Source organism: Hylobates moloch, unplaced genomic scaffold (assembly GCF_009828535.3).
Source record: "Hylobates moloch isolate HMO894 unplaced genomic scaffold, HMol_V3 SCAFFOLD_9, whole genome shotgun sequence".
NCBI classification, from domain to species: domain Eukaryota; kingdom Metazoa; phylum Chordata; class Mammalia; order Primates; family Hylobatidae; genus Hylobates; species Hylobates moloch.
In genome coordinates this window covers 88,558,077-88,581,485 of record NW_026652284.1, presented here as the reverse complement: position 1 = coordinate 88,581,485, position 23,409 = coordinate 88,558,077, and the positions used below count along the sequence as shown (strand labels likewise).

Genomic DNA, 23,409 nt, shown 5'->3' with positions numbered 1-23,409 from the left:
ACTCTGTCGCCCAGGCTGGAGTGCAGTGGCACGATCTCGGCTCACTTCAAGCTCTGCCTCCCGAGTTCACGCCATTCTCCTGCCTCAGCCTCCCGAGTAGCTGGGACTACAGGCGCCCACCACCATGCCTGGCTACTTTTTTTTTTTTTTGTATTTTTAGTAGAGATTGGGTTTCACCGTGTTAGCCAGGATGGTCTCGATCTCCTGACCTCGTGACCCGCCCACCTTGGAATCCCAAAGTGCTGGGATTACAGGTGTGAGCCACTGCACCCGGCCATAGTTTTTATTTTTAATATGAAAGTACTTTAGAGATCATGTATACGTTTGTCCTTAAAATGAAAGTTTAGATACCAGTGCAGGTTAAAGTCTCGTACGTCACGTACATTACCATTTCTGCCATAATTTATTCTGAATCTAAAATGGAGATGATTTACACATTTGAAAAGTGTTGAACTTTTAAATGTAACATAATATATAAGATAAGGTGGCAGGTATAAGATAGAGCAGTGTTCATAGGCTGTCGGAGATGAGGCTTTGCCACTAAATGTAGATGCTGTTAGGAGAAAGAATCCGTTTGTAATACAGTGCCCTATTACTCTCCACTTGTAGAAAGAAAGATGCAAAGTTCAGTTAGTAAAAGAGTATTTCGTTTTCTAAATAAAAATAATATGAATTTTCTAAGAAATTTCAAGTTTTACTATTAACCAGTCCACTATATGATATCCAGAATTTGTATGGACAGACCTTTCCTGCTGTTATTTTCCTTATATTTTCTAATTAGTTCCTGGTAAAAAAAAAACCCTCTGTCATGCAGGTAGTTTACCTGCTTTAGCTCACTCAGGATGACCTCCAAGGTCCTCATCTGGAGGTCTGTTTAGTGTCCTACCTGTGTTTTTGTTTGTTTTTCTCTTTTTAAAGCCTGTCCTTCATGAAATGCACTTCCCTTTTTGTTCTTTCTTGTCCAAAGCCTATCTGTTTTTAAGGTCCAGCTCAGATTTACTTCCTTTGTGAAGTCATTTCAGTGTATTTTGTTTAGCTTGTACTTGGTGTTTAGTTACTTAAAGCTGTTAAAATAAACAAAACTTAAAATAGCTTCATCTCCCCAATTTGTAAACATAGTTACAGACAGAGTTGTCATTTTTCATATTCTTGTAGCACATAGTAGATACTTAAGTATTTTTAATTTAGTGGCATATTTTATGTTTTGATTATTAAATTTTCTGACTTCCAATTATGAAACACTGTAGGAAAACTCCCATAAAGCTGTACAGTTGGGGAAGAATTGTGCTAGAATGAAAAAATAAACTAAAACATTTTACTTACCTAGCTTGAAATTTCACTTCACAGTACAAATACTGAGTCTGTTATTTAAAAGAAAAAAAAAAACCTAAGAAAATTTGATTTCAAAACTATGAGAAGTATAGCCTGCTATTATACAGCTTAGAATTCAAACTAGTAACATAATGAGTAATACAAGAGCATGTCTAATAAGTACATACAGTGGTATTGTACATGCTAAATACTGGAGAAGTGAGAAGCATCCAGTCCTTGAAGATGAAAATTGATCTGTCTTAAATTTGGTTGGACAGAGAAGAGAGATAAGCCAGGGAAGTAAAACAAAAGAGCACATTGGTCATTGGTAGACTAACTGTTAAAATATATACCTGTGGTTTTGGTCATGTTTTAAATAAGTTTTTAATTGCTGATCCTTCAAGAATGTGAATTGAGATAACAAAATAATCATCTCTAATCTCTACTCCTATTCCTTCCTCTCCTTATCTATATATAGATGCATACACATCTAAATGTATATACACAGGATGGATCACTTTTGCCCTGTAAGGTAGGGAGTCTGCCATGTTTCAAAGTCTGGCTGGGCATGGTAGCTCCTCCCTGTAATCCCAGCTACTTGGAAGGCTGGGACAGGAAGATCGCTTGAAGCCAGGAGTTTTGAAGCCTGCCTGGGTAACATAGTGAGACCTATCTCTAAAACATTTTTTTTAGAAATTAGCTGGGCATTGTGGTTCACTCCTGTGGTCCCAACTGCTTGGGAGATTGGGGCAGGAGGATGGTCTGAGTCCAGGAGTTAAAGGCTGTAGTGAACTATGACTGTAACACTGCACTCCAGCCTAGGGGACAGAATCAGATTCCATCTCTAAAAAGTAAAAACGCCTGGAGCCATGGTGATACTGTATACCAAGGATCAGCAAACTATGGACCATGGGCTAAAATCTGGCCCATAACCTGTTTTTATATGTCTGGCAGTCTAGAATGGCTTTTATATTTTAATTGGCTAAAAAAATGTGAAAAGAAGAATAATATTTTGTGATGTGAAAATGACATGAAATTTCAGTTTTAGTGTTCATAACTTTTTATTGGAGAACAGCCACTTTCTGTGTGTGTGTGTGTGTGTGTGTGTGTGTGTAATCTGGCTGCTTTTGAGCTCTAATGGTAGACCTGGTAGTTGAGACAGAGATGATATGTTGCACTTTTGCCACCTCATACTCTTCTCAGTTTACTACAAAATCCAAGTGATGCCGGTTATACCTGGACAGTGTTTCTCATGCCCCATATTGTCACACTGCAACATTATATTTATGTGTTATTTTATTACCAGTGCTTATTTACCATGTCAAAACAGAGAAGTGAACTTCAACTGTGATTATAAAGCACAGTGGAGTGGAGATTTTTATTGTAGGAATTACAAAGCAAAGTACTAAACTGACACTGTAGGTAAGCTAATAATATACATCCACATTACTGGACTATAATCACTTATCACAACTGTCACATGTTCTCGAACTGACAGGAAAGCAACTGTCAGAAAAATTATAAGCTTTAAAAATGGAATATTAGATCCTAGCGAATTTTTTCACAAAAATTAATGAAAGTGAGGCATCAAAATTTCTAGCCCAGAGCAGTGCCTCATGCCCATAGCCCCATCACTTAGTCTAAGGCAGGAGGATCACTTGAGCCTGGGAGGCTGAGTGGTGATCATTTCACTGCACTTCAGCCTGGGTAACAGAATGAGACCCTGCTCTAAAATTTTTTTTTAAAGTTAAGTTTCTGAGGGGTTCTTTTCTTTCTTTCCTTTCCTTTCTTTTCCTTTCCCTTTTCTTTTCTTTCCCTGTTCTTTTCTTGTTCTTTTTCTTTTCATCCTGTCCTGTCCTGTCCTTTCCTGTCTCACTCTGTCGCCCAGTCTGGAGTGCAGTGGTGGAATCTTGGCTTACTGCAGCCTCAGCTCACTCACTCCCTGGGCTCAGATGATCCTTCCTCCCAACTCAGCCTCCTGAGTAGCTGGGACTATAGGCTTACACCACTACGCCCAGGCATGGGTAGTACTTTAATTAGCCAAGTAAGGAAAGTCGTTTACCAGTGGTGATCCAGTTAAAACATGTTTGATTTTAGCAGCCAGAGAAATCTGTCCAGTGAAATAAACTTGTTTAAAACTATTAACCTTTCAGCGAGAACGGTTGCTCTGAGTTGAGGATACTGAGAGCATGTTCATCCGGGGAGAGGTTGAAACTGCCCCCAACCTGTTATCAAACACTGAATGGCTCTGGAAGTTAACTTTTGCAGCAGACTTGATAATGTTTCTTAGTCTGTTCCATCTAAAATTGCAAAACAAAAGTGTTTATATGTAGAATTTATATTGCAGTAAAGTCATTTCAGTGACAACATGGTATGAATCATAAGTAATAAAAAGCCAGCTGCTTTACACATTTTGTGTTCTGTCAGAAGTTAAAACACAAAGGGAGACCTTCATTCCTAAATAGGATTGTAGCAGATGCATTTCCAAGTTCAAATTATAGTTGGCAGAAAGTTTTAGACCTCATTGCAAGTACGAAGGAAATTTCTGTATTTCAAAAATTAACTACAGTTGAATTGAAAGTGATTAATCTGCAATGTAATGACACGCTAAAAAATAATACCAAAATAATAGAATTGTACATGTCTTTCTAAATGTGCTCAATTAAAATAATATGCTTGTCAGTTGGTGTTTGATGTCAGCATTTACTAGTGCCTGTGCATGTTTTTACATTTTCCTTTTTTTTTTTTTTTTTTTGGGAGATGGAGTCTTGCTCCATTGCCCAGGCCTGGAGTGCGGTGGCGCCATCTCAGCTCACTGCAACCTCCACCTCCTGGGTTCAAGTGATTCTCTTGCCTCAGCCTCCTGAGTAGCAGGGATTACAGGTGCCCGCCTCCACACCTGGGTAATTTTTGTATTTTTAGTAGAGACAGGGTTTCACCATGTTGGCCAGGCTGATGTCAAACTCCTGACCTCAAGTGATCTACCCACCTCGGCCTCCCAAAGCACTGGGATTATGGGCATGAGCCACCATGCACCACCTACATTTTCTTTTTTCTTTCTTTTTTTGAGGCGGGGGCTTGCTCTGTCACCTAGGTTGGAAGTGCAGTGGTGCAGTTACGGCTTATTGCAACCTCGACCTCCTAAGCTCAGGTGATCCTCCACCTCAATTTTATTATTATTATTTTTTTTTTGTAGAGACAAGGTTTCACTATGTTGCCAGGCTAGTCTGGAACTCCTGGGCTCAAGCAGTCCTCTCACCTCGGCCTCCCAAAGTGTTGGGATTACAGGCATTAGTCATGGCACCTGGCTGTTTTTACATTTTCAGAGACTAAATATGTAAAATCTCATTACAGATTACATTATCAGAAAAACATTTGTAATACTTTTTAATGATATGGACCTCTAAATTTGAAATTAATTAAGCAAAATTATTCTCAGTGAAAGAATTCCACTGGTCTGATTAGTAGACCTATATTTTGGAAATTTGTTTCCTCTCTTTTTATAGAAGTATCTGGCATAATATTCTGAATTTTGTCTCTTGCCCACAAAGCCAAAAATGTTTACTATCTGGTTCTTTACAAAAATTTTGCTGGCTTCTGAAATACACTCACAGAAACAAAGAGTAGATTTCCCAAATAAGTAATCCTCCAGTAAAAATAATTAAGATATATATGGTGCAATGGTATAAACTCAGGATAAGTAAAAATAACTATGAGTTGAAAACACTATACAACAAACTTACAGAACTATTTATGTATAAATTGATTTTAGACAAATTAATGATGAGTCTCATAAATGTGCACTAAAATGACCTACTTTGAGTGGAGTGGCTCATGCCTGTAATCCCAGTACTTTGGGAGGCCAAGGCAGGCAGGTCACTTGACTCAGCAGTTTGAGACCAGCCTGGCCAACACGGTGAAACCCCATCTCTACTAAAAATACAAAAAAGTTAGCCAGGTATGGTGATGTGCACCTGTAGTTCCAGCTACTTGGGAGGCTGAGGCAGGAAAATCTCTTGAATCTGGGAAGCGGAGGTTTCAGTGAACTGAGATGGTGCCACTGCACTCCAGCCTGGGAGACAGAGCGAGACTTCGTCTCAAAAAATATATAAAGAAATAAAAAAATAAAATTACCTACTTTAAAACTGATAGTAAGAGAAACAATCATGCTTTCCCGTGTTTGTACCTGAGCTCTCTGGCAAGAGAAGTAATTGTTCTAAATGAGTATTGCAATACAAAATTTTCATTTGAAACTTGAGCTTAATTTTTCAGATGGCGTAATTTAGCCAGTGTGTTTTTGGTGTCTTTTCCTAGAAATTATTTATTCTTGAGTGGATATTCTTTTTATACTTCATCTTGTTTAGAGGGTATTCAGGGTGGCTAAGTGGGACTAGATGGTATTAAGTGTTCGATTCTTGGGTCCTCTAAAGAGTTTAAACAACATTTTGTGGGAATCTATAATATAATAAAATACAGATTTGCTCATCATTGCCTGGGGGAACTTAGAAGATAAGGTATTGAAGCTGGACCTTGAAGGATGGCTAGGATTTAGGCTTTCAGGGGTATGTGTTTGGGAGATCAATCTGTGTGGAGAGAACTTGAAGTAAAGGAAGAGGAAGCTGTCAATGGTAGTGTGATGGGAGATGTAGCTGGATGGATAATTTGGGGCTTGAATATTCACCTAAAAGACATGGACTTTATTGACAGATAATTCTGAGATAGGTATAGTGTCTGGCACTCAGAGGTGCTAAATTAGTATTTATTGGGTAAATAGGGAGCTATTTGAGGAAATTAAGCAGGAAAAACAAGGGTAAACACCTAATTACAGGGCATTATCCCATGTTGATCATCACAACAGCAAGATTTGCTAAATATTAGCCAAGACCCTGTTAACGTTTACCTGACATCTATTCCTTCCTAATTCCTACTGCTACCACTTTAACCAATGCCTTGCAATATTGTAATATTCCTTCCCCCTGTTGCTTCCAGTCTTTCATCCCCTGAATTATTTAAGTGCTTGATTTTCTCATTAGTATGAGTGCTTTGCACATAGGTTTTCACACATTTTTTTCTAATGGGTGAATGAAAGTCATCGCTTAGTAGCCTTTTGGAACAGACTGACAGCATGTCAATGAACCTTCCAAAATCCTGTTACTCAAAAATAATAATAGAATAATTAGCCTCTTGATTGAGTCTTCCATCTCACCCCATATTAAAGAAATAGTGGCTAGCATTCTCATTTGGATTCCTGAAACTGGATTCTGTTTTTAAATTTCCTTGGAGGAGATTTTCTTATAATACTCATTCTTAAGTGTTTGCAGTCTTAGGCTAGTGAAATAGTACAATCTAATGACCTGCTCGAGAGTTTTCTTTATCTCACCTTGGGTAAGTTATTAAATAACTTTTATATTTTTTTCTTAGATATCTTAATGCAATTCAGACAATGTGTCCACACATTCTTCGCTATTTGACTACAGCAGTCATAACAAACAAGGATGTTCGAAAACGTCGGCAGGTTCTAAAAGATCTAGTTAAAGTTATTCAACAGGTAAAACTAAAATAGATATTGATTTTTTAAAAAAAATACCTAAGCTTTAGGTCTAACCTCTTTTTCTAAGGTAAAACTTAGTTCTTAAGGTAAAAATGTTTTTAAAAATAGGTGGGAGGAATACTTGAAGTTTAGAAAAGAGAAGAGCCTCAAATGGGCTTTTGTTTTCCTTAAGTCCAAGATACACAAGTTGGATGTGGTAGGAATGATTATTACTGTCTGCTAGATGAACACTTAATATACGTTATGTGTATGTGTTTCTCTTATTGCAAAGAGTGAAGAAAATCTGGAACTGGAGGTGGGGGTCGTTACCTGTATAATTCTACATGGGTGAACTTTATATACAATACAGTTTCAATAGACCCCAAGTTGGGGAAAAGGTTTCAGGCACCCATGCTGATTGATATTTAGTGAGCTTGTCAGCAAAACCCATAGATTAGAAAAATAACTTAAATATTTATTTAAGAGTGTATTAAATACAAAGAAGTTATTGTCATTCAGTAGGGAATGAATACCCTTATGATTGGGGAAGTTTATTACTGTTTATTGACCAAGGGAGACTTGGTAGTAGGGGAATTTGAAAGCTTTCAGAGTGCTTCTAGGATGAGACTTTAGAGAACTTGGTTTGAAAGACATTATAAGCTTCAGGTGTGGTCTGGAATCAGGATAGGAACAATTGCTTCGAGAAGATGCTAGGTAATTTGGCTAGAAATTAATGGTAAAGAAGGAGAAAACAAGATTGGGATATTCTGGGGCAATCTGCTAAACAGTGTTGAATCAGACTTAACTTGACCATTGACTTATTTTTACAGGAGTCTTACACATATAAAGACCCAATTACAGAATTTGTTGAATGTTTATATGTTAACTTTGACTTTGATGGGGCTCAGAAAAAGCTGAGGGAATGTGAATCAGTAAGTATGAATTTTTATTTATAAACTAATACTATTCTTAAATTTTTGGATATTGTAAAGTTAATCTTGCAGTGTCTTCCTTAAAATAATGAAGTAATTATAACAGAAATATGCTTATTAATCTTAAAAAGGCCTAAATGGCTCATGTTTATTAACCTTAAAATGGCTTAAATGGCTTGTGTTTATTAATCTTAAAACGGGAATGTGCTAGAGTGATGACTTTTTAAACGTTGTTGCCATGTGTTTATCCCTTTTGTGAGGGGAGTTTGTTAAAACATTGGGGGTAATTTAAATTCACAGACATATCCATAATTTCATGTTTTAAATCTCGAATGAATATTTTTAATATTTCATATGTACAGGCAAGGTCACTTTGAATTACAAATAACAACTGTGTTTTTAATTTTGGTTCATAGATGGGCCTATCTTTAGAATATTTCCCATGGTTATATTTAACATTTGTGATAAACCAGGCAATTCATTGTAGTTACGAATTTTATAATGGCAGTGTCTCTTACTGTTTAGTAGAAATTAAAGTACCTTTAGAACAAGTGGAAGAGTTATAGTTGTTTTGAATAATTAGTTTACAAGTTTTAAGACACTAAACTAAGTATTCTAACTGCTAAATGTAGTCGCATTTACCAGATTCACAAGTTACTAGTTATCAATTTCATTCTTGGTACCAAAATTTTGGCACAAAATGGGCAATTTGTTGACAAATATCTTATTTCTCTAAGGAAAAACAATGATCATGCTAATATCCATTCCCCGATGATTTTCTTTCTTTTTTTTTGAGACAGAGTCTCACTCTGTCGCCCAGGCTGGAGTGCAGTGGCGTGATCCCGGCTCACTGCAAGCTCCACCTCCCGGGTTCACACCATTCTCCTGCCTCAGCCTCCCAAGTAGCTGGGACCATAGGCGCCCGCCACCATGCCCGGTTAATTTTTTGTATTTTTAGTAGAGACAAGGTTTCACCGTGTTAGCCAAGATGGTCTTGATCTCCTGATCTTGTGATCTGCCCTCCTCGGCCTCCCAAAGTGCTGGGATTACAGGCATCAGCCACCGCACCCGGCCTTCCTGATGATTTTCAAACATTAGACGGAATAGAAAATTAGAATCCAATATGGTAATTGGTGTTTTTTTTGTAGTCATATATTGCATTATTGAGGTAAATATTGGTGTATATTCATTATGCTAAGTGTCTAGGTTTTGCTGTTAAAAGACCTAGAGGGCACTTAGTTGCTGTTCTTGAAATTAAAATATTCTCTTTTAATTACACCATCTGTGGAATAGTAGCCACCTTTTGCATTCTTTTCCTTTCTAATTTCTAAGTCTACTTAATATTGTAGAAATACTCAGGGCTTTTAGTCCATTTATAACTATTTTCAATAGTTGGAAGAGATACATTATCTGCAGAGCATTTATGTAGAATAATGGATAGTACCAAACTTCATTGTCAGAAGGCTACTTTATTACTTAAAGTTATCAGAAACATTGCAGTTTTTAGGTCTTTATCTTGTGGTATTCTTTTACTACTTATTTAAATCATTAAAGATTTTAACACAGTGTTCTAGAAAGTGCTGTGGTATAAAACTCATGATTGTAGAATGGAAAAATAAAGCAGATAAGGTATTTGATTCACGTTTCAGGCAATTGCTTGTCAGCATCATTAATTTTTGTTGTATTTGTACGTATAGGTGCTTGTGAATGACTTCTTCTTGGTGGCTTGTCTTGAGGATTTCATTGAAAATGCTCGTCTCTTCATATTTGAGACTTTCTGTCGCATCCACCAGTGTATCAGCATTAAGTAAGAACAGTGATTTGATTTGGATTTTCTACTTTAAAATTCCTGGAAATTTCCATTTATTGTGAATTTACACTTAATAGAATTCCAGTTAATTGGATTTTTATTTATTTTTGCTTTCAGAAGAACAATGAAACAATTTGATAAAATTATTTAAAAACCTAACTTTTGCTACAGGCTCAGATAGTTTTAGCTTGAGTGGTATAATTTTTCAAAATACTAAGTTGAAGGCAATATATGAGTATCAGTTACCTTATTGAAGAGTAAATACTCTTGTACCTTTACATAAGGAGAAAAGTGGAGTAAACATTTCTGAAATGGTTTTCAACAGCAGTACAAAGGAGATACCCATTAAATTGGAAATTCTGTTGAAAGACCACTACATTTGGTAATCCTTTCCATTTAGTTTGTATGATTTAATTACATATTTGACTTCTATAGTAAATTCCTGTGGCATCTTAAAATGTTGAAAGATGGAAAAATTATGGTGAATTTTAGTTGTAATTTCCTCTGTTTTGTGAGAAAATTTTTGGGAAAAAATTGTGAAATGTACATAACCTATTAGAAATAAATTGTACACATTAGAGCTTGAAAAATGACTGTTGCCCTTTGGGCACAGAGGAAGTCAAACAAATGTTTAAAAACCTACTACTTTAGTGTTTGCTTCTGAGGAATTGTGCATAAAACAAATTCTTTTTTTTAATGCCATTTGTTTTTGCTTATCTATACTTCGCTTGCCTAATTTTAGTGAGCCGTCCACTGAAGTGGTTGTCCAGAGTTAGAAGGATAATATAATCATGGGATTTTTCGTATGGGAATTGAATCCTTGCCTTCACAGTTTTATTAGCACTTTACTGTAGCTTGCAGACAGAATTTTTTAAACCTGATTATCTTAGAAATTACATGAAAATTCCTAATGTAATTGGTTGTGAAATAAAGAGGTACATAACATCATATGTGGGGCTCCGGTGGACAGCAGTAACTGAATTCTTGCATTGTTCTTTGTTTTTAAGGTTTGTAATTAGGGCTTGTGAAAGAGGGATGTTAGTATGTTGGTTTCCCTTGTAGAATTTTCTCCATTTCTCATTAGAATATGGTCATTTCGGTGTTTTTTGGTCCAGAACTGATTTAGCTACTACCCCTATTGTGGGCCTTTTGAAAGCTGACCCTTTTTTTTGCATCTTTAGCACTTAACATACTAACTTTGTAGCACCTAATATGCTTTGTACAGTATAGTGTGAGTATACAATATAAATATTTGTTAAGTAAATTTCTTCTGTTCTTTGTATTAGTGAACTTGGCATTTTTGTCCATGATAATGCTTGTCTGCTTTGATGTTTGCTTTCGAGGTACTATCAATAAGATTTGTTTTTAGCTCTTTTCCTTTAACTCTGCAACCATGGATTCATTATTTTCTTTCTTGGGATTTGGTTTATTATCTTTTAAGAGGAACATAGATTAAGTATGTGTCCTACTTACTGAAAGGAGATGTGCAGCTCAAAGAAGTTAATAGAGTGGGAATGTTTCTATATACCTTTATGTGACATTACCTAAGAATTTTTCATACTTTTCTCTGTGTAGATTTTTATTACTTCCTTGATCTCTGTAGTTTTCTGCTAGACAAAAATCTACAAAGCATTTTCAGACTAAAGTCCTAGTGGCTTTCCAGAGTCTAAAAATATTTTTTTTTTTCTAGTAGTAGCATTTTCTTTCACTTCAGTTCTTCAATTTTTTTTCAGTGTTTTACTAAGATGATTAAGAGTACATAGATCAATAATGTATGTTTTTCTGTTTCTTTCTTTTTTTGGGGGGGGGGCAACTGCACTGTTGCCTAGGCTTGGGTACAGTGGTGCAATCTCTACTCACTGCAACCTCTGCCTCCTGGGTTCAAGAGATTCTCGTGCCTCAGTCTCCCAAGTAACTGAGATTACAGGCATGTGTCACCACACCCAGCTAATTTTTGTGCTTTTAGTAGAAATGGGGTTTCACCATGTTGGCCAGGCTTGTCTTGAACTCCTGGCCTTAAATGATCTCCACGCCTTGTTCTCCCAAAGTGCTGGGATTACAGGCGTGAGCCACTTGCGCCCAGCGTTTTTTCAAATACCATGGTAGAATTTTCAATCTGAAAGAAATCTTAGGGATCTTCTAATCCAACAACACAGTTACTTTTCAGGTGAAGGACTTTTCAGTAGAATTTTCTGTAATGATAGAAATGTTTTATATCTGAAAATGTGTTTCTGTGTGTTCAGTACAGTATACTTCAAAGATGGCTCACATTTCAAGATCTTGAAGTATGGTTTCCAAATCTCTGTGTGGCAGTGGGACTTATTTTCAAATGCAATATCATATATATGAATATGTGTATTTATATATGTGTATAAGCAGATCAAAGCAGAGTCCATTCACCTTGCCTGTCTTACAGTTCTGTTCAGCTTCTCTCCTGACTACTAAGACAGCTCTTTGGAACACAGTTTTACAAAACACTGACTCAGAACAACTGCAATGTTTTGTAGCCAGGAAATTTAAAGCTCAAGGACATTAAGCTAGGTGTTGATAGAGCCTGTACTAAAGGTATCTGACATTCATTGTACTGCACCTCACTGTAAATTCTTTTATATTGTGAACAATTTATATTTTTAGAAATGTCAGGTTTAGATTAATTTGTCATTTAGTTTATCAGTTGAGCCAGAGGATAAAGATGAAAACTCTAAGTCAGTTTAACTCTATGTTTCAGAATCTTTGTAGAGTTTGTTTTATAAACTCCCTGTAGCCACCGTAAATCTTTAAATCAGATTTATTGAGTAGGCTATGCTATGATTTGCAGCAGGGCTGCTGTGCTGTATCTTGAGGGTGGTTATTCCGAAGCACAGCCAGAATCCAAAACCACTGCATTAGGTAACCAATTTTTTAGGCATGTAATTATAGCCTGCTAAAGTAATGGAGTGAAAAATCAGTAATTTAATACCTTTATTATATAATGAATTAAGAAGATAAGCTTCTTCATGTTTCTAAGGATGCTTTAATGGGTTAGGAAGACAAAAGAAACTACCATCAGAGTGAACAGACAACCTACAGAATAGGAGAAAATTTTTACCATCTACCCATCTGACAAAGGGCTAATATCCAGAATCTACAAAGTACCTAAACAAATTTACAAGAAAAGATCAAACAACCCCATCAAAAAGTGGGCAAAGGATATGAACAGACACTTCTGAAAAGAAGACATTTATGCAGCCAACAGACACATGAAAAAATGCTCATCATCACTGGCCATCAGAGAAATGCAAATCAAAACCACAATGAGACACCAGTTAGAATGGCAATCATTAAAAAGTCAGGAAACAACAGGTGCTGGAGAGGATGTGGAGAAATAGGACACTTTTACACTGTTGGGACTGTAAACTAGTTCAACCATTGTGGAAGACACTTTTACACTGTTGGTGAGAGTGTAAACTAGTTCAACTATTGGGGAAGACAGTGTGGTGATTCCTCAAGGATCTAGAACTAGAAATACCATTTGACCCAGCCATCCCATTACTGGGTATATACCCAAAGGATTATAAATCATGCTGCTATAAAGACACGTGCACACGTATGTTTACTGCAGCACTATTCACAGTAGCAGAGACTTGGAACCGACCCAGATGTGGCACATATACACCATGGAATACTATGCAACCATAAAAAAGGATGAGTTCATGTCCTTCGTAGGGACATGGATGAAGCTAGAAACCATCATTCTGAGCAAACTGTCACAAGGACAGAAAACCAAACACCGCATGTTCTCACTCATAGGTGGGAATTGAACAATGAGAACACTTGGACACAGGGTGGGGAACATCACACACCGGGGCCTGTCATGGGGTGGGGGGAGAGGGGAGGGATAGCATTAGGAGATATACCTAATGTAAATGACGAGTTAATGGGTGCAGCACACCAACATGGCACATGTATGCATATGTAACCTGCACGTTGTACACATGTACCCTAGAACTTAAACTATAATAATAAAAAAAAAGACAGTGGCTGGAAAAATACGTATTTATGTTGGGATTTTATAAATACAGCTAACATTTTAATTTGAACTCCAAGGATTTGTAATCCATGATAATGACCAACAGAGCTAAAAATTACCTTTAAACAATACACGGGAAAAAAGTAATTGTGCTTTAATCCAGAGGTTTTAAACCTAGTTGTACATTGACATCATCTGGAGAAGTAAAACAACAAGAATTTAGCTTAAAAATAATAGATTTCCTGGTTTTATCCCAGGCCTTCTGAATCAAAATCTCTGTGATGTAGGCTTGAGAATCTGGGATTAAAGCTTCTCAGGTGATTCTTTTGCAGTCAGCCTTGGGGAATCATTGCTGTAAATTAGTGACTTTATAGTACTGACCACACATTAGAATCAAATGGGAAACTCTAAAAAGTATAAACAGAAATACTGGATGACTGAGCCTAACCGTTAAAAAACAAAAACATTCTCTGAAGAGAGACCCCATAGACTGTGTTTTAAAAAAAGGTCCTCTAAGTGATTTTGATGCAAGATCTGGCTTAAAAAAAGTTAAACTGTTTATTTTGAGATGATTATGTAGTTGTAAGAAATGATAAAAAGACCCCCTGTGTCCTTTACTCAGTTTCTCCCATTAGTAACATCTTGCAAAATCACAGTAAAATATAGCAGCCAGGATGTTGATGTTGATACATTCAAGATACAGAACATTTCTATCACAAGGATCCTTCAAGCTGCTCTTTTATAGTGGTACCCTCTTCCCCGCCACCCTCTCCTTAATTTCTGGCAACTACTCATTTGTTCTCCATTCCTATATTTTTATTACTTTGAGAATATGCAAAACATTTTCTAAAAGTTAGTGTTCAGCTTCCTAAACGGCAAATATGCTATCTATCATGATTATGGTATAATTAATTACTAGCAACCTAACTAGTAGTACAGCTCTCCAAAGAAAACATTACAGATGTTAATGAGTGCCTCTTTTGGCCAAACACGGGGTAGAAAGTAGTGGGTACACTTTCAAAGAACTTAAAATCCAGAGGAAGGAGCAGATATTAAATAAGTGGACAAATAAATATGAAGTTACAAATTACTGAAAATATTTGTAATTTTGGGAAATTTCAAAATTTCATATTTGAAATTACACGTTATTAAAAATATGTCCATATCATTCTGTCTAGTCACTCTGCATTGGAGAACAATGAGAAGAAAATTAGATAGGGTCAGTGAATCCTGATAACTCTCCAAATGAAATATCTTTAAGCCCCAAACTAGACTTTTTTCCACTGAATACTAACTATGGCAAATTATTCCATTCACTAGTTTATGCTGGCTTATTTTTGCCTCTAATTAGTTTAAAGCTATTTGATGTTCTGTCTTTTGAGGGGGAAGGGAAAGGATATGTCTCAGCTTCTTTTTCTTCCACCAAAGGACACATTTCAAATGCTGAAAATAGTATTATAAAACCCATAATTGTTTATTAAATAACTCTTTCCATTTGTAGTTTGGAACATTCTCTGTTAATAGATTTCCTGACTAAATGCCTGTAAGCACATGATAGTCAGCTTTATAAAAATACATATAAAGAATGTTTTATATGTTTTTACACAATCTTATTGATATGTAGGATAAGTTACAAATCTGTTTACCATAAAGTTTGCAACATCTGTCAAAAGAGATTACTGTGTTGGGGTTTAATTTAGTATAGCTGAATCGTTTTATCAGCTATGGTATGTGTCTGAAATTTAAAAGCTGTTCTAAAATAATTCTTGGACCAGTTTTCAATTGTAGATGAAAACAAAGTGTGGAAGTAATATTTTGGATGTGTATGATAAACATGTTGGAGCATACATTAGTATAATTTCCCAGTGGGGGTTACTTTAAGTTTTGAAGTTATTCTACTTTGCTTATTTTATTAAGTTATATTTTAGTTCTTAATATTTTTCTTAAAGTTCTTATTACCACATAACAATTTACATTTAGAATGTAAATGTATGGAGATAAAGAGTTTCAAAGGCCATTATCATTGCATTTCTGCATTATCAATAAGGTTCAGTTATTTATAAGATTATAAAGAAATAATTTTCAGTTTTCACATAAGGATTTAGCTTTTCTCAATTTTCTCCTGTTTTCTTTGTCCTATTTCCTCCCAATCATACAGTTAAACACAGTTTACACTTAACACTGATTCTTTAATTAGTTGTCTTAAACTAATTAGAAAAGACTTGGAGTACTTTTCTTTGGATATGCTGAATAGTTGGCCAGTATTCTTCAGTGAAAACTAGACCAGAGGTTTCTATATCTGAATGGTTAAATCGGCAGTATTTTGAAATAAATTGTGCCTATCAGATAAAATTTGGAAAGCCAGGTTATTCAAAGAGGTAATTAATAAGACAGGTGAAATATCAGACCCCCAGGTCCTTATTTTTCCAAGTCTTTGTTAAGATGAGAGGGTGGGGGAAGATGGTGGCTATGGGAGGATTCAGGAAGGAGGAAAAGGAAGACCATTTGAAAGATTAGGCACAGAAAACCTGAGAGAAAATCTAGAGTTGATACAACCCTAATCAGTTCCCTGAATTAAGACTTACATATCTTCTGTCCTTAAGTGGGATCTCTGGTATTTTTTACTTCCTGGAAACAAAAAAAGTATTTCCTTAAATCAAGACTTAAATTTATCTTGCGTCCTTAAGTGGGATCTCTGTTATTTTTTACTTCCTGTAAACAAAGTATTTCATTTTGTGCTAGAAGCATGAACATGTTTAATTAAATTGAACTGAGGATGAAAGATTTGTTTTTGCTTTGGCTTTTGAAATAGCACTTAAGAATTCTGTGCATATCTTATTTAACATATTCAATGTTGTGTTTTGTGTGTGTGTCAGTTGAGCCGCAGAGCTAGTTAGGTTAAAGATATTTATAAAGGATTTACAGAACATATTTAAATATCTATCTTAAGCTGCCTACAGACAAGGTTGAGATTTTTAGTGTAATCTAAATAATCTAGAAATTTGGGTGTTTAAAATCTGGATTGGACTAGATATTTTTCTCAGAAATTCTCCATTTTGATGGATTTTGTCTTTTAGTTTATTGACAAATTGAATTATTTTCAGTAACATGAGGTAAGCATGTTCTGGGATAGGTTAAGCCAACTTTTTGTCTTTTTAAAATTGGTTTTATTTCTCCCTAGCCACTAGACCACCAGGGACAGCCTTTTAAGCTTTGATAGGATATTACACTTTTATTTTAAAATCTGTACTATTCTGCATAAAATTGCTAGATTGGAAAAGAATTGTAGACTTTGATGATTTCTATTAGTCCTTTTTTTTCTTTGCTTTTTGTAGAGACAAGGTCTTGCTATGTTGCCCAGGCTGCTCTGAAATTCCTGGGCTCAAGCAATCCTCCTGCCTCAGCCTCCCAAAGTGCTGGGATTACAGGCCTATTAATCATTTGGTTTCTTTTACTGTGTGTATTTTCATGTTACTGAAACCAGATTATTTCCATATTCTTTAATTCAGTCAGAGTGATAATTGGTAGCTTAGATAAATTGAGATGCCATCAATTATTTACTAGTATTCCTTGGGCCTTATTTCAGGTTTTTCTTTGACCTGATTCACTTCAAAAAGTAAAGATCAACAAATAAAAGATCAACAAGCACAGTGCAAACAAAGATCCACAAAGTAAGATATGGCTCAGAGCGTGCAGGCATTTATGGATCTTGATGCTTCTTGCAAAATTACACCAGCTGTGTAGGAATGAGTCTTAGAATATGGATATAAAGAAAGAGGGAGGGATAGAGAATTCTAGTTAGAGTTATTACATAAGATGGAATTTTTTTTTTATAGAGACATAGGATCTTGTTCTGTCACCCAAGCTGGAGTACAGTGGTGCAATCATAGCTTACTGCAGTCTCAAACTGCTGGGCTCAAATGATACTCACACCTTAGCCTCTCGAGTATCTGGGACTATAGGTGCAGGCCACCGTGCCTCTGTGTGTGTGTGTGCGCGCCTGTGTGTGCGTGCACACATGTGCACAGAATCTCACTGTGTTGCTCAGACTGGTCTCAAACTTCTGGCCTCAGCCTCCCAAAGTGTTGGGATTATAGGTATGAGCGACCACATCCAGCCTAGAATGGAATTTTCATTCTATGGTCTTAAAAATGTAAGATTAAATATCATTTCCTTAGGTAAGCTGTTCCCAAATCTCCAGATTAGAACTGGTAGACCTTTTTGGATTTCACATATGTAGATCCTTCCACTTTTTCTTTTTTCTTTCTTTCTTTTTCTTTTTTTTGACATGGGGGTCTCACTTTGTTGCCCGTGCTGGAGTGCAGTGATGCCATCTCAGCTCACTGTAACCTCTGCCTCCCAAGATCAAGTGATGTTTAAGTCAAGACCGCCTTGACTTAAACTCTGTAAAGGCTGGCAACAGAGGATGTTTTGCCAGTAGCATCTAACACGGTTGGTATTTTGTTGAGTGAATGTCAACAAAGTAAAAGGATTGGTTTGGTTTGGCTGGCATGTTATATTTATGAAGGAGAATGTTGGGAACTTGGAAAGTTAAAAGTGTTGAAAGGAATTTGGAAATAAACTGGGTATAGTAGTCTCCCCTTATCCAAGGGGATATGTTCCAAGACCCCCAGAGGATGCTTGAAACTGCAGGTAGTACCAAACCCAATATAGACTAGGTTTTTCCCTGTGCACACATAACTGTGATAAAGTTTAATTTATAAGTTGAGCACAGTAAAAGATTAACAACAATAATAATAAATAGAACAATTATAACAGTATGCCAGCATCACTACTCTTGTACTTTGGGGCCATTACTAAGTAAAGTAATGGTTCCTTGAACATAAGCACTGTGATATCAAGAAACTTGATAGCTGGAATAGCTACGATGTAACTGATGGGCGGGTAGCGTATACAGTGTCGATACGCTGGACAAAGGGATGATTCAAGTCCTAGGTGAGACAGTAAGACAATACAAGATGTCATCATGCTAGCCAGAACAGTGTACAATTGTTTATTTCTGGAGTTTTCTATTTAATATTTTCAGACTGGGATTGACTGCAGATAACAGAAACCACGGAAAGTGGAACTACAGATAAGTGGGAACCACTGTAGTTGGGTTGTAGAACTAACCTGGCAGCTGTGTAAGATAGATTGTAGAGACTCAAGAGGTAAAGTAGTTAGAAAACAAAGAAATAGGGCCGGGCGCGGTGGCTCATGCTTGTAATCCCAGCACTTTGGGAGGCCGAGGCGGGCGAATCACGAGGTCAGGAGATCGAGACCACGGTGAAACCCCGTCTCTACTAAAAATACAAAAAATTAGCCGGGCGTGGTGGTGGGCGCCTGTAGTCCCAGCTACTCGGAGAGGCTGAGGCAGGAGAATGGCGTGAACCCAGGAGGCGGAGCTTGCAGTGAGCCGAGATCGCGCCACTGCACTCCAGCCTGGGCGACAGAGCGAGACTCCGTCTCAAAAAAAAAAAAGAAAACTAAGAAATAGTAATGGAGCCTGGACTAGGGTAGTGACTAGAATAAGAATCAATCAGACAGTAAATATTTATTGTCTTCTGTGTATGAGGCATCATGCTGCTAATTGCTGGACATAACGGCAGTGAACGAGGAAGATACGGTGTGTGCACTTTGGTTACATGTATACAGTCTACCTTGGAAGCAGATATTCAGTAAAACAACTATAGCAAAAATAGGTGCTATGAAAGCACCTAACTGATGTATCACAGATGGGAGAGGTGTCTCAGAAGGCTTATGAGGGTCTTATTTTAGCTGAGACCTGATAGCTTCCATGAAGATAAAAGACAGTGTATAAACACACATATATACATGCATGTATACTACATACTCTTAAATATTTTACATGCATACGTAGGTACTCTTCCATCAGCAGAACTGACTTAACCTACTTACTAAGACTGGTGTGTTTTTAATTCTGATAAATTAAGCACTGCAATGGCCCTCTTCAACCTGATCATAAAATTGGAAAAATACAAAATGCAGATTGGTTGATATCAAAGAGTATTTTAGATCAAGATCTTCATGGTCTGGTCTGCTCCCTCTGTCTCTTTTTTCTGAAATTCAGTCTCTCTCTCTCTCTCTCTCTCTCTCTATATATATATACACACACACGCACACACACACATACTATATATAGTATATAGCTCCAGGGAGTGCCCCCACAGTTTATAGCACAAACATACACATTGCCCGTCAGTTTTATTTATGTTTTTCCTGAGATTATACTTATTACTCATGCTCTTTATAGTAGGTTTACTTTTTTAAAAATTTTATTTCAGTAGCTTTTGGAGTACACGTGGTGTTTTGTTACATGGATGAATAATATAGTGGTGAATTCTGGGATTTTAGCTCATAGCTTAGCTCCCACTTATAAATGAGAACATAAGGTTTTTGGTTTTCCACTCCTGCATTACTTCACCTAGAATAATGGCCTCCAGTTCCATCCAAGTTGCTGCAAAAGACATTATTTTCTTTCTTTTCACGGCTGAGTAGTATTCCATGGTTTACATATACCAGATTTACTTTATCCACCCATTAGTTGATCGGCGCATAGGTTGATTCCTAAGCAAATTGTGAATTGTGCTGCTGTAAATATATCTGTACAAGTGTCTTTTTCATATGTCTTCTTTATACAAAGAAACCTTTATACAAAGGTTTACTTTGTATAACCATTATATAGTTGTCCCTTGATATCTTTGGGGCACTGGTTCTAGGACCCTCCTGGATGCTAAAATTCATAGATTCTCAAGTGTCTTAAATAAAATGGGGTGATAACCTATGTATATTATCTCATATACTTTTAATCATCTCTGGGTTACTGTTAAAAATGTAAATGCTATGTAAATAGGTGTTATACTGTATTGGTTTTTCATTTGTATTATTTTTGTATTCTTTTTCATTGTTTGTTTGCTTTTTCCCAAATATTTTCTATCTATGGTTTGTTGAATCTGAGGATGTGGAACCTATGGATAAGGAGGGCTTACTTATATAGAGGGAACATCATAAAACCTTTTTCTCCCTTAGATCATTACTTGTTGAGCACCTGGCAAATATAAAGTACTATTCTAGAAGCTGAAGGATTTCCGTAAATGCAGAATATGTTACCCTACCCTCAAGGATTTTACAGTCCAGTTGGTGAATGGAACAGGTCATGCATAGTACAAGTCAATAGGCACAAGCACATGAACAAATCAGACAGTAGGGGTCATGGTATATAAGAGAAGGGTGATCCAGAAATACCAAATAGTCTCTATGCAGTGTGAGTCAACACTGTGTACATAAAACTAAGTTTTTAGGCCCAGTTAATTAACATTGCTGTTTTTACTTTTTCATTAGCATGTTGGCAGATAAATTGAACATGACTCCAGAAGAAGCTGAAAGGTGGATTGTAAATTTGATTAGAAATGCAAGACTGGATGCCAAGATTGATTCTAAATTAGTGAGTATTATGTTAGCTATGCTACATACTATCAATTCCTGATTATACTTTTGGGAATTCTTAACTAGGACATTTTATTACCTCCTTTAATAATTTATTTTGTTTTAATGTAAAACAGTTCTTTGAAGGCAACAGAAGTGTCCTATTTTTTTTCTTCCTTGGTAAATATTGTCATCTCTATACAGTGCGTTAAAATATGCACAAAGGTATGTCATGCTTTTTACTTACCTGAGAAACTCAGTCATTAACATTATAGGATCAGTTTCCCTGTGTTTCCTTTTAGGGTCATGTGGTTATGGGTAACAATGCAGTCTCACCCTATCAGCAAGTGATTGAAAAGACCAAAAGCCTTTCCTTTAGAAGCCAGATGTTGGCCATGAATATTGAGAAGAAACTTAATCAGAATAGCAGGTCAGAGGTAAGAACCACACATCTATTCTCTCTGGGATTTAGCAACCATGTAATTGTTACATGAAGTTTCAAAGTGTATTGATATGAGTTGTAGCTGATTTTGTTTTTCTCTTTAAAGATATGAACATTTTTAAGAAATTACTGAACAGAAAAGAATTTTTTCTTAGATGTATTATGTGCATTCAACATAGAAACCGAAAAAGAAATTGTGTTCCTAGTTTATTATAACTATTTTTCTTTTGCTTTGACTTTTCCTGTGTGACTTCATTAACTCATTTCCTCAGGGTTTTCAACACATCATTTTGATACTGGCAGATGATAACTTACATGTGTAGCCCTCTTTCAAGTGTTCAAAATGTGTATTCTAAATCTAAAGAAATAGTTCTGTAAAAATATTGATCTTATTATATGTATTAGTGCTGATCTTATACAAATTTCATTATCTTTCATCTGATATTCATATCAAAAATTAATCTCCCATTTTGATAGAGATCCTACATGTTAGAGATTGAAGAAACTTGAATGGCCTTATAATTTTGGAATCCTAAACTATGTTGTTTAGACATTATGATTATGTGTAACTGGAGGGTAGGAAGTCATTAGGAAACAGTTGTGGGATATGCAGAAACCCCATTTAATTGAAATTTTAGGAACAAATTTGTGTCCGCAGAATAGTCCTTTAGTTCAAATGAGAAGGATGCATTAGAATTCAAGTTGCATATTTTAACCAAGTTTAGAATAACTGAGCCTAGAAAATAACTTTCATATCATTTTTTTTCTATATGCTTCAGGATTAATTTGTATTGTTTATTGTTCCAGTATTAATGATACTGTTATTGCTATACATTTTAATTGGCCAAAAACTATACCAGATAATAATTTTGATGTTTGTTTTGTCCTAAGTGGGACATCTGACATCTAGTAATTGCAGGAGTTAAGATCTTAGAATGGTTTGGCAAGAGACTGTAGTGCTAAAGTAAATGCTGTGTCACTTTCTTCTATGTTATTTTTTTTTCAAAAGTATTTTCTTTTCACCCTGTTGATTTCTTTTTGCATATTTTAGGCTCCTAACTGGGCAGCTCAAGATTCTGGCTTCTACTGAAGAACCATAAAGAAAAGATGAAAAAAAAAACTATAAAAGAAAGATGAAATAATAAAACCATTATATAAAGGGTGACTTACATTTTGGAAACAACATATTACATATAAATCTTGAAGAATTGGAATAAAATTGATTCATTTTATCTTGCTGTCAATTTTCTTGCATCTGCAAGTTTGTGTTTTTTTAACTTTCTTTTTTGGAATAATTGTATTCAGAGGAAGTTGAAAAATAGTACAGAGAAGTCCATGTAGGCTGAGCCCTGTTTCCCTCAATTTTTTCACTTTATGTTACTATGGTACAGTATCAAAACCAGGATGTTGACATTGGTACAATGTGTGTATGAATAGCTCCCTAGCATTTTATCACATGTAGATTTGTGTAACCATCACTGCGGCCAAGATAGAGAACTATCATCATGATCTCCCTCATGCTACCTTTTTGTAGCCATACCTACTCCCAACCAGCTCTAACCCTAGGAACCACTAATCTGTTCCTCATCAGTATATTTTGTCATTATGAGAATGTTATATAAATGGAATTACATAATACACAACCTTTGAGATTAGCTTTTTTCATTCATCACAATGCTCTTGAGAGCCATCCAAGTTGAGATATAGAGAGAGATATATATATATAAAATCAGTAGTTAATTCCTTTTTTATTGCCAAATAGTATTCCATGGTATTGATGTGCCACGTGGTTTAACCATGTACCTATTGAAGGATATTTTAGTTGTTTCCAGTTTGGTACTATTACAAATAAAGCTGTTGTTCCTTAATTTCTTAAAGTGGCTTCTCAGTCACTCACTGTATAGTTACGGAGACTAGGCGTATAAGTTG

The 23,409-nt window shown here is 36.0% G+C and overlaps 1 protein-coding gene across 1 annotated transcript in view; it reads left to right on the top strand.

Annotated features, from left to right (window-relative positions):
* EIF3E (eukaryotic translation initiation factor 3 subunit E) overlaps positions 1–22,712 on the top strand; it is a 49,449-nt gene extending 26,737 nt beyond the window's left edge. The window contains exons 8-13 of the mRNA XM_032760265.2: positions 6,733–6,859; positions 7,672–7,773; positions 9,471–9,580; positions 20,955–21,057; positions 21,341–21,475; positions 22,532–22,712. Of these exons, the coding sequence (XP_032616156.2) occupies positions 6,733–6,859; positions 7,672–7,773; positions 9,471–9,580; positions 20,955–21,057; positions 21,341–21,475; positions 22,532–22,570 (616 nt within the window). The 3' untranslated portion in view covers positions 22,571–22,712. The remainder of the gene's footprint in view (positions 1–6,732; positions 6,860–7,671; positions 7,774–9,470; positions 9,581–20,954; positions 21,058–21,340; positions 21,476–22,531) is intronic.
* The last annotated feature ends 697 nt before the right edge of the window (positions 22,713–23,409 follow it).